At 42.7% G+C, this 16,649-nt stretch overlaps 1 protein-coding gene across 2 annotated transcripts in view; it reads left to right on the top strand.

The window, feature by feature from the left end:
• DOK6 (docking protein 6) overlaps nucleotides 1-16,649 on the top strand; it is a 413,373-nt gene that overhangs the window by 230,324 nt on the left and 166,400 nt on the right. For both annotated transcript variants that reach the window (XM_054019382.1, XM_054019381.1), the window contains exon 4: nucleotides 6,166-6,285. In XM_054019382.1, the coding sequence (XP_053875357.1) occupies nucleotides 6,166-6,285 (120 nt within the window). The remainder of the gene's footprint in view (nucleotides 1-6,165; nucleotides 6,286-16,649) is intronic.

Below are 16,649 nucleotides of genomic sequence, written 5' to 3' on the forward strand. Positions count from 1 at the left end.
TTTTCATATTATTATCAGTATTTATTTCTTGGTGTTGCCTTATCTAGTGTTAATGCCGTTTTAAAAACTGTATTCTGGAAATGGCTGACATTTTATATAGTTATGAAATTAATGACTAATAGCATTCAGCATTATAGCTAGGGCCTTACTAAATTCACAGTCCATTTTGGTCAATTTCACAAAAATAGGATTTTAAAAATAGTAAATTTCATGATTTCAGCTATTTAAATCTGAAATTTCACAGTGTTGTAATTGTAGGGGTCCTGACCCAAAAGGAAGTTGCGGGGGGGAGTCACAAAGTTATTTTAGGAGGGGTCACGGTATTGCCACCTTTACTTCTGTGCTGCCTTCAGAGCTGAGCAGCTGGAGAGTGGCGACTGCTGGCCAGGAGCCCAGCTCTGAAGGCAGAGCTACTGCAAGCAGCAGCACAGAAGTAAGGATGGCCTGGTATGGTATTGCCACCCTTACTTCTGCGCTGCTGTCTGTAGAGCTGGGCCCTCAGTCAGCAGCTGCCACTCTCCAGTTGCCCAGGTGCTGAAGGCAGCACAGAAGTAAAGGTGGCAATACCGTGACACCCCCCCCCCCCCTCAAAATAACCTTGTGATCCTCCCCCCCCCCCAACTCCCTTTTGGGTCAGGACTCCCAATTTTAGAAATTATGGTCTCCCCCATGAAATCTGTATAGTGTAAGGTAAAAGCACACAAAAGACCAGATTTCATGTGGGGAGACCAGATTTCACAATCTGTGATACACTTTTCATGGCCGTGAATTTGGTAGGGCCCTAATTATAGCAGTATTCCAGCATCTTATATGCTCTTCCTTTCTAATACAAATGTATGCAGCATAGTTCTTTAAAGGAAAAATTGTACATGAATACAATATCATATATTTTGGGAAATACTTTAATGAGAAATAGTATTAATGTGACAAGTCTTTTGCCTTGTACTACAATTTTCCTGCCTTGTTAATTTCACTATCTCTTGAGATTTTTAGATTAATGGTTGTATGGTACACATTATAATAGGAATAAGCATATTGACTAACCTGACACTTTCGTACAGACTTTCAAATGTGAACAGGGAATTGCCAGGGTAATGCATGCCATTGCATGCTCAAATGACTACTTAGATACATGACTGGTTATTTTGTAATTGCAGTTACTGTGATTTTTTTTTTTTACCCAAACAGGCTGCTTATAGATCTGTCCTTGCCATATCTTTCAGCATCTGTACAGGAAAAGTGGATGGATGCTTTAAGTCTAATTTCTGTTTTCTTCCTAAAATATGCATTTTCATCTTTAATAACTAGCATTAATTGACAATAATGTATTTACTTCATTACTTATTTATTAAGGATCTTTCACCCAGAAATGTATTTAAAGCACTGCAGAAAAAAGGTCATCAAAAGTCTGAAACAGCATAGTAGCTTTAAATCACTTATTTTGACTTAAGCTGCCACACTGCTCTCTGAGTATATACTGCCTTCTCTAACTAACATGGATACCATTAAATTAGTGGAAACATTGTCACATAATTTATTTTAAAATATTAATAATTTTTTTTCTTAAGTCTTCAGAAGTTACGAGGTCTGGGATAGTTTTATAAAATGAAGTACTAGTTAAAAAAAATTGGCTGTTGCAGGCTGTACTGCTATCTACTAGTGAAAAATGAGATCACGTTTGTGAATTTATTTTATGTGGCTCAATTCAATTAAAAAAAATAGTTCTATGGGGATTCTTTGTCCTCCCTCACCCTCCACACAGAGACTTCTTCTTATAGCTGTGTATATTTTTGTAAACATTGGCATGTGTGTTTCTTTAGCTCCCATCTTTCTTCTCCAAAAAGATCTTGCAGGTCCAGGTTTGAATGATCCAATTTTGTTTCCAGTCTTATTCTGAATGAGAAAATCCAAATGGGTTTTGGAATTCTTACAAACAGTTCTGGGAGAGCAATGGTAGCAGAAGTAACTTTTTGTGAGAAATATGTAGAAATTGGTTCCAAGTCAAAGATCTAGCCATTTTAGGTCTGTGTAGCTAGACATAGGCAGGCATCAGGGAAAGCACAAAGAAATAAACCAAATTCATATTATGTGGAAGCAAAAGGCTATTTTATCTCCATACAACTGACAATTTCATACAAGAGCGGGGAACAGGCTTCCTCATCTTTATTTCAATTCAGTACAAAATCTACTGAGCCATTTGTGTGTTGTTACTGGACTGGATCTGATCTCGCGTCTTCCAGTTAGTGGTGGTTGTATGTGCCCAACACTTTGGAGGCCCTTTGTGATTCTTTAGTATTGATGCCTATAAGGCTGTACAATATGCATTTTCAATTTAACCTGAAGTACTGGATTCCTGAGACATGGCACTGGGCTCTTGTGAATCAGGATACAGAGAAACAAAATTCACTTTATGTAACTGCAGCAGGTACTGAACTGTGAGCTACAGCAGAAATGGCATATTCCTTCAGCCACTGACCTGAAGCTCAGGGAAAACTGCAGGGAAACCTGCCTAAAAATCTTGCAACTAACAAGATTGTATTTTTCAGAAGAACTGACTTTAGGCTGTTGCTAGTTACATTTCTCTTGCAAGAAGCAGTGTCAAATTGGGGCCACTTGTCTCTACATTTGATCTCACCTTTTGATATTCATATAGCAGAGCAAAATACTTGAATATTAGAGGAAATGAAGATGTGAATATTTTAAGAGTATTTATGGCTGCTTAAAATATGCCTTACAACATATGGCATAAAGGCGTAAAAGCGGGCTAAGTTCTGCCGTGCCATACAGTGATTGCCATTAAAAAGTTAACCCTTATTGATAGTTAATACATAGAATCTAATCCAGATTCCACTGAAGTCAATGAGTACTTTGCCACTGATTTCCATGGAAGCCGGATTGGATCCACTGAAATAGGTCAGATACTTCAGAATTTCCCTGTACTTGGAATTTAAAAAAAATAAAATAAAAAAGTGGCACTTCAGAGGCTGTGGCATGGCAATTTGTTGATTCTTAAAGTTGAGCACTGTTAATGTCATAGGTAACAAACTTGGTGTCAGTTATTGAGCAACTCAAAGAATTCTAATTAGGGTTGTCAATTAATCACAGTTAACTCATGCAGTTAGCTCAAAAAAATTAATCACGATTAATTGCACTATTAAACAATAGAATACCAATTGAAATTGATGAAATATTTTTGTATGTTTTTCTACATTTTCATACATATTGATTTCTATTGCAACACAGAATACAAAGTGTACAGTGCTCACTTTATATTATTATTTTTATTACAAATATTTGAACTGTAAAAATGATAAACAAAAGAAATAGTATTTTTCTATTCACCTCATACAAGTACTGTAGTGCAATCTCTTAATCGTGAAGGTAATTTACAAATGTAGATTTTTTTTGGTTATATAACTGCACTCAAAAACAAAACAATGTAGAACCGTAGAGCCTCCAAGTCCACTCAATCCTACTTCTTGTTCAGTCAATTGCTAAGACAAATAAGTTTCTTTACATTTATGGGAGATACTGCTGCCTGCTTCTTATTTATAATGTCACCTGAAAGTGAGAACAGGCTTTCACATGTCCTCTATAATGGTGGTTGAAGATGAAGGGACATATGAATGTTTAGCAAATCTGGCATGTAAATATCTTGCGACGCCGGCTACAATGGTGCCATGCGAACGCCTGTTCTCACTTTCAGGTGACATTGTAAACAAGAAGTGGGCAGCAGTCTCTCCCCTAAATGTAAACAAACTTATATGTCTTAGCAATTGACTGAACAAGAAGTAGGACTGAGTGGACTTGTAGGCTCTAAAGTTCTACATTGTTTTATTTTTGAATGCAGGTTTTTTCGTACATAATTCTACGTTTGTAAGTTAAACTTTCATGACAGAGTTTGAACTACAGTATTTGTATTAGGTGAATTGAAAAATACTATTTATTTTGTTTTTTACAGTGCAAATATTTGTAATAAAAAAATGAGTTGCAATTGAAATCAATATATTTGAAAATCTAGACATTTTAAATAAATGTTATTCTATTATTGTTTAACAGCACGATTAATCGTGTGATTAATCACAATTTTTAAATCAGGCGATTAATTGCGATTAATTTTTTTAATCACTTGACAGCCCTAATTCTAATCTAAATTGCACTGGTTTGGTATTCTGCAGATGTGGAAAAGGAATCTACTACAACTCCCCTAGTACATCCATGTGTTATAAGAGGGAATGTGGTAGTAGATTCAAAGGGAGTGTAGCCATTTAAAAAAGGTTATTTCAGAGTGTGTGTCAAGGGGAAAGCGCCACCTAGGCAATCCTGTGCACCCAAAAAGTACTAGGAGTGCATAAGCTGAAACAGCACTTTAGTAGACAATCCATTTGTGCTTCTGGAAGTGCGCATACAGCCCTTCAGTCTTGCAGAAGCTGTTCAGTCCAACAACAGAGTCATTTCCATAATGGAAAATATATATTTATATGGTACTAAATTGTTAGTTTTTGTAGCAATTAAACATGGTTTATACACTTACAGTATGACAAATGTGACTACAGCCTGATGTAATCATAACTTTAGTATTTTCCTTTATTTAGTGGCATAAAAATCTTATTAATTAGTGGTAACAGTTTACCTAAATCAGTAAAATTTGTTTTTGTCTGAGGTTTATGTAAGTATAATATATTCTTCAAATATTTGGCTATAAGTTCATGATTCATATATTTCCATATATTTTATACTTTCCAAAAAGTTTCCAAATTTAAACTATTAAAAGTATACTTTCAGCATTGACAATATATGTTCAGATTTCAGTTACTCGTTGGCTCTCTATTGACTGTGCCTCTCAATATGTTGATTAGATTTACTAAATAGTTTTTCATGTATTACAATATATTTCTTCCAAGAGGGATTTTCTACATGAGTTGCTTTCCCTTGGCTTTGCCTGATTTTGTGGGGGTACAGTCGAAGTTAATCAGCACTGAGGCATAACAACTTGCAGTAATAGCTACAATCAAGGAATGAACTGAATCTGATTACCACAGTGGGTTGCAGCTAAAGATTGGCCTAAACTAAACCCCACTATTTGGAAATTTTGAATCTGGATCCCAACCTTCAGAGTCTAGAAATGCCTTGTTGATAAAGAAGATTGACAAGGAGCATTCACAAGAAAACTGCATGTTTCCTTTCAGTGGGGTTGTGTTTTTTCCACCTGCCATGAATTTGACTTCAGGAGACATGTGGCTTAAGAATTTACTCACTGCTTTCAAAGTTTTTCCGTAAAAGTCCTCCTTTAACTATAGTGACATTAGGCTGGATTCATGAACACAGTATTGATTTGTGCACATTTCTTTTTCTCTTTTAGATGTTTGTTCGAGAGGCAGAATGGCTTTACATTTACCATCACCTCACGGATTTGTCTTATTTACTGTTAAATTTATAAGACAAACCCATTGTTGAACCTCTGGGTGCTGGAACAGTTCAGTACTGTAAGAAAACGTATATTTTTGACAAAATAAATTACCTCAGGAAAAATGACAGCCACTGTATGGTGCTATAAACAACATTAAACTTGGACTTTATCAGACAAATAAGGATGTGAGTTCTAGAGTTGAGTTTGCTCCATTCTCTTAGTTTCCATCATATTGATATCTAGGAACTGTAAGCAAAAGCATCCCAGTTAATCTTAATAATCAAGATGGATTTAAAGCAACAATAATGTTTCTTTTCAGATAACTTTACATTAAAATCATTTTTAAATTAAATTATTTCCATCAAGCAGGACTTGCTGAAAGATACTTTCTGAACAGCCTTCCCACACCCAGTTACCCACACAGAGAGAGTTTTGCAACTGGGAAAAGTTGGAGGCGGTCCTGGGTGTGTGAGTTGATTTCTAGCAAAATGAGCTTTTTTACACTTTTCACCTATTTCTAATCAATTCAGGAGCCATGGTCTGATTCTTTTTTTAGAAAAGGTCCACAAATCAAGGCAAAACAGTGTGTGGGAGATTTTTTTCTTTGTTTTTTGCTGGTTTTGAAACAGAAGTTATTAGTCCTCACTCAATCATAAAAATAGCCTGTTGATCAAAGACTTATTTCATGTTGTACCTTCTTTTGAGTAAAATATTTCATGAATTCCACTGATGTCTTTGTTTATGGTTATTTTCAGAACTGGAGGCAGAGGAGTGGTGCAAACATCTTTGCATAGAGTGTCTAGGAACCAGGCTAAATGATATAAGCCTTGGGGAGCCAGATTTACTTGCTGCTGGAGTCCAGAGAGAACAAAATGGTAGGTAGCCATCTGATCTGGCCCTTCCAAATATTTCTGTATAGTTCTTCTAAAGGTGAACAACAGTCTACATTTGTTTTTTCTTCACATCTGCTAGAATAAGGAAAAATTGACCAGATGCAAGGAGGAAAGAAAATTCTGACTAACTCTAGTAGCAAGTCCATGACAAATATGATGTGTATATATTGAGAGAGAGAGACACACACACAGACAGACACACACACACTATGGTCACATTTGGGAAATTAATATCATGACTTCTTTGGACAATGAAAGAAAACAGCAGACATTCTAAAATAGTCCCTGAAGAAATTGATGAACATTTGAAAAAGTCATCCTTTGGGTCAGAAAACATCTTCTTATTATATATTCATACAGTGCCTAATACAATGGTGCCAGGGCCTCTAAGTGCTACCATATACAAATAATAAATATAATAGTGGGGCATGGTCCACTGAGAAGAAAGTCTCTAGCTTTCCAGTAAATGCGCAGGCGATTGGATGTTGGTGGTTGAAATCCTCAAGAATTAAACAAAATCTTCTGTTATACAATCATATAACATCCAAAATCACAGCCCTCTTTTACCAAACATTCTTATTCCTTGAAACAAAGTCCATGCATTACTTTAACAAAGTAATGCAAAGAAGCTTAGAGCTTGTCTACACTTACATTTTATAGCGCTCTAACTTGCTGGCTCAGCGGTGTGACAGTGCTTTGAAGTTTCCTGTGTAGCCATGTCCCCCAATAGCTATAAAATAGTACCGGCACCTGTATCTTTGCTTCAGCTTTGCAAACAAAATTAAATTACATCATTAAATTACGGAAGGACTACCATTTTCTCAATATTATTTTATTTATTAACTTGTGGTAGTGTCCTGGATGCATTTGAATCCAGTAAATGAAATATGCAGAAATCCATAAGAAATTAGACATCCTACTAGTTCTAGGAAAGGATGTTGCTCAGGTCCATTTCAAATAAATCTGGGCCTTTGTGAAGCAGTTTGTTTGGATCACTCACTGCAAGACAAGATTTAGCATGTAATATGGTTCACCTTCACAACTGCCTCAGACCACTATACTAAGTACAGGAGGATGGATTGACAGCCATGTGGGGAGGTGCGGGTAATCAGGAATATATCCAGGAACAAAACCACAAACAAACACTCTTTTTCTATCATCTGCCATATATGTATAAGTTATTATATTGTAGAACAAGTGTGTATGTGTTTGAGGCGGGAGTTATGGGAACAGTAGGTGGAGGTTTCCTCAAAGATGAAGAGGAATAAACCTGTGATCTGCTCAAATGGGTTGCAATAAAGGAGAAACATCTTTATTCCCTAGGGGTCTCAATATATCACCACAGAGCTGTGAGTCAGTGTCCTGCTGCTTTGTGTCATAAGCAGTGAATATCACAATGAGATTTCTCAGCTTGTGCCTGATAGAGTGGGACTCTCATGACACAGGGTCCCCTGAAGATCCAGGCTGAACAGCTCAATCTGAATTGGCCTTGATGCAGTTGCTGTAGTATAACAGTTAATTGTGTTGCTACTGACTACTAAAAATTGGCACATGTAAAAATAATTAGCATCTTTATTGTCCTGTTGTAAATAAATGGAATGAAACAAATACAATTAGCTTGGAGGCATGGGGCCTTGGTGTGGATCACATCGATAAGACAGCAAGGGGTATGATTAGTGGTACCTCTTCAAGCAAAGGGGGGTGAATGAAATCAAAATGTCAAGAACATTCTGTACTGAGTCATTAGTTACAGTACCTCAGACAATGCAATTTTGATACGTATGCCCCAGTATAGAATTCTCTATTTAAATTAGCATCTTTAAAACTCAAAGTTGCTATCCTAGTTAGTTGCTTAATGCAAAGCAAGTGCTCGTTTTCTTAAAATCCCAGTAGGATGTACAAAGAAGACCAGATGCTGCTGCTATTGACATCAGTCCACCCTTTTGGTTCACATAGCTGCCACTGTAAGAGCTTGCAGGTGCGCTCAGTTGTCTTCAACAGGGTTTTGGGTTTTGTTTGTTTGTTTTTTACTAAAATAAGTTAAACAGAATTGTGGACCTTAGGAACTAAGATTACTTTAGTTACTCTAAACTTGGAGGCCTTATTCCTAACATGACAGTGTAATAGAAGAAGTTAATAATTTCTGAGGAAATAGTTTGGTGATCTGTGATAGAAATGTCAAATTTAAAAATTATTTTTCTTTAATCAGTGGTACAAAATAATGAGTTCTACCAATTTGCAAGATTCTATCTCATAAGGGCTCACTTTCAAACATTGTAGCTCAAAGGGCACTTGAAATCCATAGAAAGAGTGATGAGCTTCTGATGACCTGAAATTGAAAGGTCAAAGTTTAAATGTGCAGGCCATAAAGAGCCAGAGTATGTATCAAATTTCAAGCTTCTTGCTCCCTGTGAAAATGGCTCCCTGTGCTCCCTGTGAAAATGGCAATTAATTGTCAGACTCAAATCTGTTACAAATGACTGCGTTATATAGGTGTTATGTAATTGTACTTAACACTTACATAGCACCTTTCAAGCCAGTACTTTATAAGCATTAATATCCTCAGAGTATCCCTCTGAGTTAGGTTAATATTAATAAAAAGAAGAACAGGAGTACTTGTGGCACCTTAGAGACTAACAAATGTATTAGAGCATAAGCTTTCGTGGACTACAGCCCACTTCTTCGGATGCATATAGAATGGAACATATAATGAGGAGATATATATGTGTATATATGTGTATATATATCTCCTCATTATATGTTCCTGAGTACAGGGTCACCACAGAGGGCTGTCCGCAGAGCTATAAATGCCCTCTCTGCTATGTCAGTCCAGGTCCCCGAGCTTCCCTGGTGGCAAAATGGGGAAATAAAGCAATGGTAGTACCCCACTACTCCCAAAAATACCCAGACTTGTTTCTTGCGAACTGGTCGGCCAGTTTTGGATGGCCTCTAGTTTGAGTTGGGGTTTTACTATGTCTCATCCCACAATGTAGCCCAGATATTTAGCCTCCGTTAACCCTGTGGCACACTTGGCGTGGTTTGCGGTAAGGCCAGTGCGCCTTAGGGTAGCTAGGACAGCTTCCACCTTTTCCAGGTGGGTTTCCCAGACCGAGGTATGAATAAACACATTGTCCAGGTAGGCGGCCGCGTAAATGGCATGGGGGCGCAATAGCTTATCCAGAGGTGCTGAAAGGTAGCTGTGGCCCCATGCAGACTGAATGGGAGGATGGTATATTGAAAAAGACCCTCTGGCGTGGAGAAAGTGACTTTCTCTTTTGCGTCTTCAGCAAGGGGAATCTGCCAATACTCTTTAGTTAAGTCTAGAGTGGTCAGGAACCGGGCATTTCCCAGTCTGTCCACTAACTCGTGTATGTGGGGTATAGGATATGCGTCAAACTGGGACACCTCATTCAGCTGACGGAAGTCATCATAGAGCTATCCGATTTGGGAACTGGCACGATCGGGCTAGACCACTGACTGTAGGACTCTTTGATTTTCCCTAACTCCAGCATTTTCTTTACTTCTGCTCCGATTTTTTCTCTCCCGGTAGGGCCTCATTATTACCTTGGCCGTGAGGTTTGTAATGATGTTGTTGTATGTCTCTGTTGTTCGACCTGGACAAGACAAGAACACCTCTTGGTTCCAGTTGATCAACTCGGACACCTCCTTTCTTTGGGCTGGTGTTAAATCGGGAGACACCCTCACCTGTTTGTGGGGGAAGGGGTTGTTCTCCTGTGGTGAGTCCTTTTGGACAAATACACATACTTCTTGGGTACGTCATGGTTTTAGAAGATTTACTTGATACACTTGTTCTTGTTTTCTAGTCCTGGTTGTCTTACCTTGTAATTCACCTCTCCTAATGTTTCAACTACTTTCTGGGCCTCTGCCACGGGGCCAAGAGTTTACTCTCTGCTGTGGGTACTAACACCATTACTCAATCTCCAGGTTGGAACTGCTGAACCTTGGCGGTTGTAGTGAGTTTCTTGGGCTTCTGGGGCCTTCTACGGTTGTTCTGGTACTATGGGGGTAACCCAGGTTGTAATAAGAACAGGAGTACTTGTGGCATCTTAGAAACTAACAAATTTATTAGAGCATAAGCTTTCGTGGGCTACAGCCCATTTCTTCGGTTGTAATGTCTCTCATTTGCAAAACATGCTCATCTATATTCTTTCCCATTTTGGGCTCCTCTTCCCAAATCTCCCTGGCTATGTTTAGTATGCCCGGGGGTGGCAAACATATAATAGCTCAAAGGGAGAGAAACCAGTGGAGGCTTGGGGAACTTCACGGATGGCGAACATAAGATAGGGCAACAAGGTATCCCAGTCCTTTCCATCCCTACTTACCACTTTTTTTTATCCTGGCTTTGAGGGTCTGGTTGACTCAATCCTCCAGACCATCGGTTTGCGGGTGGTAAACTGAGGTTCGCAGGATCTGGACATGGAGCAAAGGTCCTTCATCAGGTTAGACATAAAAGACTTTCCTTGGTGCATTAGAATTTCTTTTGGTAGCCTTACCCTGGTGAAAATTTCCACTAGCACCTTTGCTATGCACTTGGAGGTTGTGTTTCAGAGGGTAGGGTGACCAGATCACCCAAGTCAAATATCGGGATGCAGAGGGCGGGACAAAAAAAAACAAAAAACAAAAAAACACCCTTCCTCCACAAGCCCTGGAGGGAGGACCCGAAGACGCAGGGGAAGCGCGGGGCCGGGGTGAGTGAGAGTCCAGCCTGGCCCCGAGCAGGCAGGACTCAGTCGGGCGGTAGGGAGCGGAGGGGGGCGGCCCACGGGGCCAGGCGGCGGCTGTTCTCCGGGCTCCGGAGCATTTCCTTGTTTGTCCAGTGTCCCAACCGCACATCGGTCGGGACGCAGGGCAAACAAGGAAATATCGGGACGTCTGGTCACCCTATCAGAGGGGAATGGCCTCTGGATACCTGGTAGCATAATCCAAGATGACAAGCACATATTGGTGGCCTTGAGTCATCTTTTCTAGAGGCCCCACCAGATCCATGGCTATTTGCTTAAAGGGAATCTCAATGATTAGTAGGGGTACCAAAGGAGCCCTTTGATGTGGGCAAGGGCTGTGCAATTGACACTCGGGGCAGGAGACGCAGTACCGCCGGACATACTCATGTACCCCCGCCCAGAAGAATCCGCGCAAGATCCATACCTGGGTCTTCTCTACTCCCAAATGTCCCCCAAAGAGGTGACTGTGGGCGAGGTTTAATATTGCCCTCTGATGTTTTTGGGGTACCAGGAGCTGGTTTACCATTTGTTCCTGTATTTGTATCACCCGGTACAGGAGGTCCTTCTTAATCATGAAATAGGGTGCTGGCCCTCGGGCCTTTCCCTCCACAGGCACCTCTTTTCTGACATTATCATATCTGGGGTCTTCGCTCGAAAGTCTGCCTTCTGGGACCTATCGAGCTGAACACCGAGGAACTGGCCTCCACCTCCTTGGTCAGTTTGGTAGTATTGGGGTTTGGACCAGCCTCTACTTCCTCTTCCCCTTTGGGGGGTCTCTGCCTCAGTTTCCTGTGCCTGTCAGCCTACTAGGGCAACATACTGTCCCTAACATAGGATCCAGGTGCCCAAAGCCTTCGCCACCCTCCTTTCCCTCTGAGTTTTTCTGCCCTTCCTGGGGGTGGGGAACAACTCTTGAGATATTTCAGCAAAAAAGGGGGGGTGACTTTCTGTTAGGGATCAAGTATCAGAGGGGTAGCCATGTTAGTCTGAATCTGTAAAAAGCAACAGAGGGTCCTGTAGCACCTTTAAGACTAACAGAAGTATTGGAGCATAAGCTTTTGTGGATGAATGCCCACTTCATCAGACGCAAGTAATGGAAATTTCCAGAGGCAGGTATAAATCAGTATGGAGATAACAGAGGTTAGTTCAATTAGGGAGAGTGAGGTGCTCTGCCACTAGTTGAGGTGTAAACACCAAGGGAGGAGAAACTGCTTCTGTAGTTGGATAGCCATTCACAGTCTTTGTTTAATCCTGATCTGATGGTGTCAAATTTGCAAATGAACTGGAGCTCAGCAGTTTCTCTTTGGAGTCTGGTCCTGAAGTTTTTTTTGCTGTAAGATGGCTACCTTTACATCTGTTATTGTGTGGCTGGGGAGGTTGAAGTGTTCTCCTACAGGTTTTTGTATATTGCCATTCCTGATATCTGACTTGTGTCCATTTATCCTCTTGCGTAGTGACTGTCCAGTTTGGCCAATGTACATAGCAGAGGGGCATTGCTGGCACATGATGGCATATATAACATTGGTGGACGTGCAGGTGAATGACCCGGTGATGTTGTAGCTGATCTGGTTAGGTCCTGTGATGGTGTTGCTGGTGTAGATATGTGGGCAGAGTTGGCATCGAGGTTTGTTGCATGGGTTGGTTCCTGTGTTAGAGTTGTTATGGTGCGGTGCGTGGTTGCTGGTGAGAATGTGCTTAAGGTTGGCGGGTTTTCTGTGGGCGAGGACTGGCCTGCCTCCCAAGGTCAGTGAAAGTGAGGGATCATTGTCCAGGATGGGTTGTAGATCACTGATGATGCGTTGGAGAGGTTTAAGCTGAGGACTGTAGGTGATGGCCAGTGGAATTCTGTTGGTTTCTTTTTTGGGCCTGTATTGTAGCTGGAGGCGTCTGGGTACACGTCTGGCTCTGTTGATTTGTTTCTTTATTTCCTTGTGTGGGTATCATAGTTTTGAGAATGCTTGGTGAAGATCTTGTAGGTGTTGGTCTCTGTCTGAGGGGTTGGAGCAGATGCGGTTGTACCTCAGCGCTTGGCTGTAGACGATGGATCGTGTGGTGTGTCCGAGGTGGAAGCTGGAGGCATGAAGGTAGGCGTAGCCGTTGGTGGGTTTTCGGTATAGGGTGGTGTTAACGTGGCCATCGCTTATTTGTACTGTGGTGTCTAGGAAGTGGACCTCCCATGTAGACTGAGTCTGAGGTGGAAGCTGTTGAAATCATGGTGGAATTCTTCCAGGGTCTCCTTCCCATGGGTCCAGATGATGAAGATGTCATCAATGTAGCATAGGTAGAGAAGGGGCGCGAGTGGATGAGAGCTGAGGAAGCGTTGTTCCAGGTCAGCCATAAAAATGTTGGCATATTGTGGGGCCATGCGGATGCCCATGGCGGTGCCACTGGTCTGGAGGTATATATTGTCACCAAATTTGAAATAATTGTGCGTGAGGAATAAGTCACAGAGCTCAGCAACAAGTTGTGCTGTGTCATCATCAGGGATACTGTTCCTGACAGCTTGTATTCCATCTGTGTGTGGGATGTTTGTGTAGAGAGCCTCTACATCCATGGTGGCTAGGATGGTGTCTTCTGGGAGGTAACCAATGCATTGTAGTTTTCTCAGGAAATCAGTGGTGTCACGGAGATAGTTGGGAGTGCTGGTGGCGTAGGGTCTGAGTAGGGAGTCCACATATCCAGACAGTCCTTCAGTGAGAGTGCCAATGCCCGAGATGATGGGGTGTCCAGGATTTCCAGGTTTGTGGATCTTGGGTAGTAGAGCCCGGTCGGGGCTGTAAGGGTATGTTGATTCGTTCCTGTGTTGAACCCTCCCTGATTGAACCCTCCCTGATTGAACTAACCTCGTTATCTCCATACTGATTTATACCCACCTCTGGAAATTTCCATTACTTGCGTCTGATGAAGTGGGCATTCACCCAGGAAAGCTTATGCTCCAATACTTCTGGTAGTCTTAAAGGTGCCACAGGACCCTCTGTTTCTGTTAGGGATGACTCCTTAACTTCGGGGTCTTCTCCCCTCTCCTGCCCCTCTAGCGGGAGCAAATTTCCAAATCCTGGGAAATCCCTTCCAATGAGCACAGGGTATGGGAGTTTAGGGACCACTCCCACTTTTACCCCAGTGATGTTTCCCTGGATTTCGATCCTCACCAAGATGGCAGGATAATAACTAACAGTCCCATGTACACATGTTACTCAGTACGATTAGCCTGTATTAACTGTCTGCGTTTCACTAGTTTCCCTGAAATCAGGATGACAGCACTGCCAGAGTCCACAAGCGCCCTGGTCTCTACCCCATTCAGTTTCACTGGTTTTGTGTATTGATGTGGGGTGACTGCGCAACCCCCACTAGGTTGATTAAGGTGCATGGGTCTGTCCAGTCCCCCAGGTTACACTGCATGGCCTCCTCCATATTGGGACATTACGCTACTAGGTGTCCCAATTCCCCACACTTGTAACACCTATAAGGGGCTCTAGGCACTCCTCTGTCTCTTAGGTTGGGGTCTTTGCCCCATGGTTCCCCCCGCTCAGGCTCATCCTCCCTTTCTGGGTTCTCAGCTGTTCTGTGGCCACTACCCTTTTCCACCTGGGGCTCCCCAGATACTTGGTTGTCTGACCTTCCAGGGTCGGGGCTGGGTACTTGTTTCAGGAGGGGGCTTCTCTGGGTAGTAAGGACTGCACTCGGGCTGCTATCTGTCTCTCCACCAACGTGATCACACAGTCGTAGATGGAGGGGTCATTCTGGCCCACCCATGCATGAAGATCCGGTGGCAGTCCCCTCATACAGTGGTCTATGGCCAAATTTTCCAACATTTCCTCCGGGTTGCATGCCTCGGGTCATAACCATTTCCGTGCAAGGTGGATGAGGTTGAACAATTGGGACCTCGGAGGCTTGCCCTCCTGGTACCTCCACTCATGGTATCTCTGGGCCTGTACTGCGTCGTTACCGCTGATCGCGCCAGGATCTCTGCCTTCAGCTGGGGAGTAGTCAACGGCAGCTTCAGCGGGCATGTCGTGGTAGGCTTTCTGGGCTTCTCCACATAAGAGGGGAGCAAGGATGCTGGCCCACTGGTCCTGGGGCCATGCCTCTCGCAAGGCAGTCCTCTCAAAGGAGAGGAGATACGCCTCTGTGTCATCATCTGCCGTCATCTTCGGTAGACAGCCGGCAGCCCTCCATACTCGCGATCCTTCAGATCCTTGTTTTTTTGGCGGTGAGGGCTTTCAGCTGGTCCACCACCTCCTGCAAGAGGGCTCGATCCTGGGAGGCCTGCCCTATCAATAACTTGTTGGTTTCTTCTTGTAGCCACATGGATTCTTGTTGCATCATCGCTTGGAATCGAGTGGCTGCCTGCTGGGCTGCAGTGGCTTGCATCAGTGCTTTCATTATGTCTTCCACTGTGGTAAGGACACCCAAACACAGTGCATATTAAAAAAAAAAAATACTCGCCCCTTCTTCTGCTGTGCAGTGAATGATAAATCAATATCCCACCCCTGCTTCCCCTCTCAAGGGGGTCTCTGTAGAGCATGGGAGGGGACCCAGGCCCACCCCCTACTTCTGTTTCCATCCCAGGGACCCTAACAGTAGCAGCTGTTGGCGGCTTCCCCTTCACCACTGGAGCTGCTTTGATTCCCTGGGCCACTTTCCCATGGTCCCCTTTTTCTAGCTTCACGCTTACCTCAGGCTTCAGCAATGCTTCCTCTCTTCCAGCTCCTTTCACCGGGACTTCCCTGAGGGAACTGGAAGGAGAGCAGTATGAGTGGGACCTTGATTGGTTCCAGCTGTCTCCATTAGCCTAACGGCCTTAACTGGTTAATTGGCATCAGGTGTCTTAATTGGCCTGGAGTAGCCTTTGTTTGGCTACCCAGGGAACAAGGGACCTTCTCATCTTGAGGCGGAGAGCCCTACCTTCCTCCACTCTCTTATATCCTTCTGGTTTGTGTTCATCACAGGTGTAAGCCTCATTGTATAAGCCCTAGGACTATATGACCTCCTCTCATTGAGACATGTTGGGTGTTACTTTAATTTTTACACCTAGTGATTCCAGGGTTTTGAAAATATGTGCAATATGGACAAGTTGGCAAGCTTCTCCTCTTTTAGACATGTACTTGTCCATTTACCCTCCCCCTCCACAGTCATGTGGTTCCCCTGAGATGAGCAACAGGTTTTTGGAGGGAGGATACTTGGTGCTTTGTGACATAAACCAATAGAGACATCTTACACCATGCTTTTTGCCTGGAAGTCTGGAAGAATTTATATTTAGGATATAAGTAATATAACAATAGGGTCCTGTGATGGGGTGTACGTACCCTGCCTAGCCCCAAAAGGGTTCACTGTGCTTTGCAGGCTGAGGAAGCCTCACCGTTCCAACTCTGCTGGGCATGCTCAGCCTGCAGGCAGAGTATAAAAGGAAGCAGCCCAACTAGTCTGGGCTGGCTGCCGAAGGAGGAGGATGCAGACTGCAGGCTCTCTCCAGGGAGCTGCTACAGGCCGCGAGTACAGCGCCACAGCATGCAGAGTTCCAGACAGACTGCAGGCTGCCTGACAAGCCTGGAGAAGAGACTGCACCGGCCGGAGTTACGCCACCTGAGGACCCCAGGGACCTGG

Source organism: Malaclemys terrapin, chromosome 2 (genome assembly GCF_027887155.1).
Source record: "Malaclemys terrapin pileata isolate rMalTer1 chromosome 2, rMalTer1.hap1, whole genome shotgun sequence".
In the NCBI taxonomy this organism is placed as follows: Eukaryota; Metazoa; Chordata; order Testudines; family Emydidae; genus Malaclemys; species Malaclemys terrapin.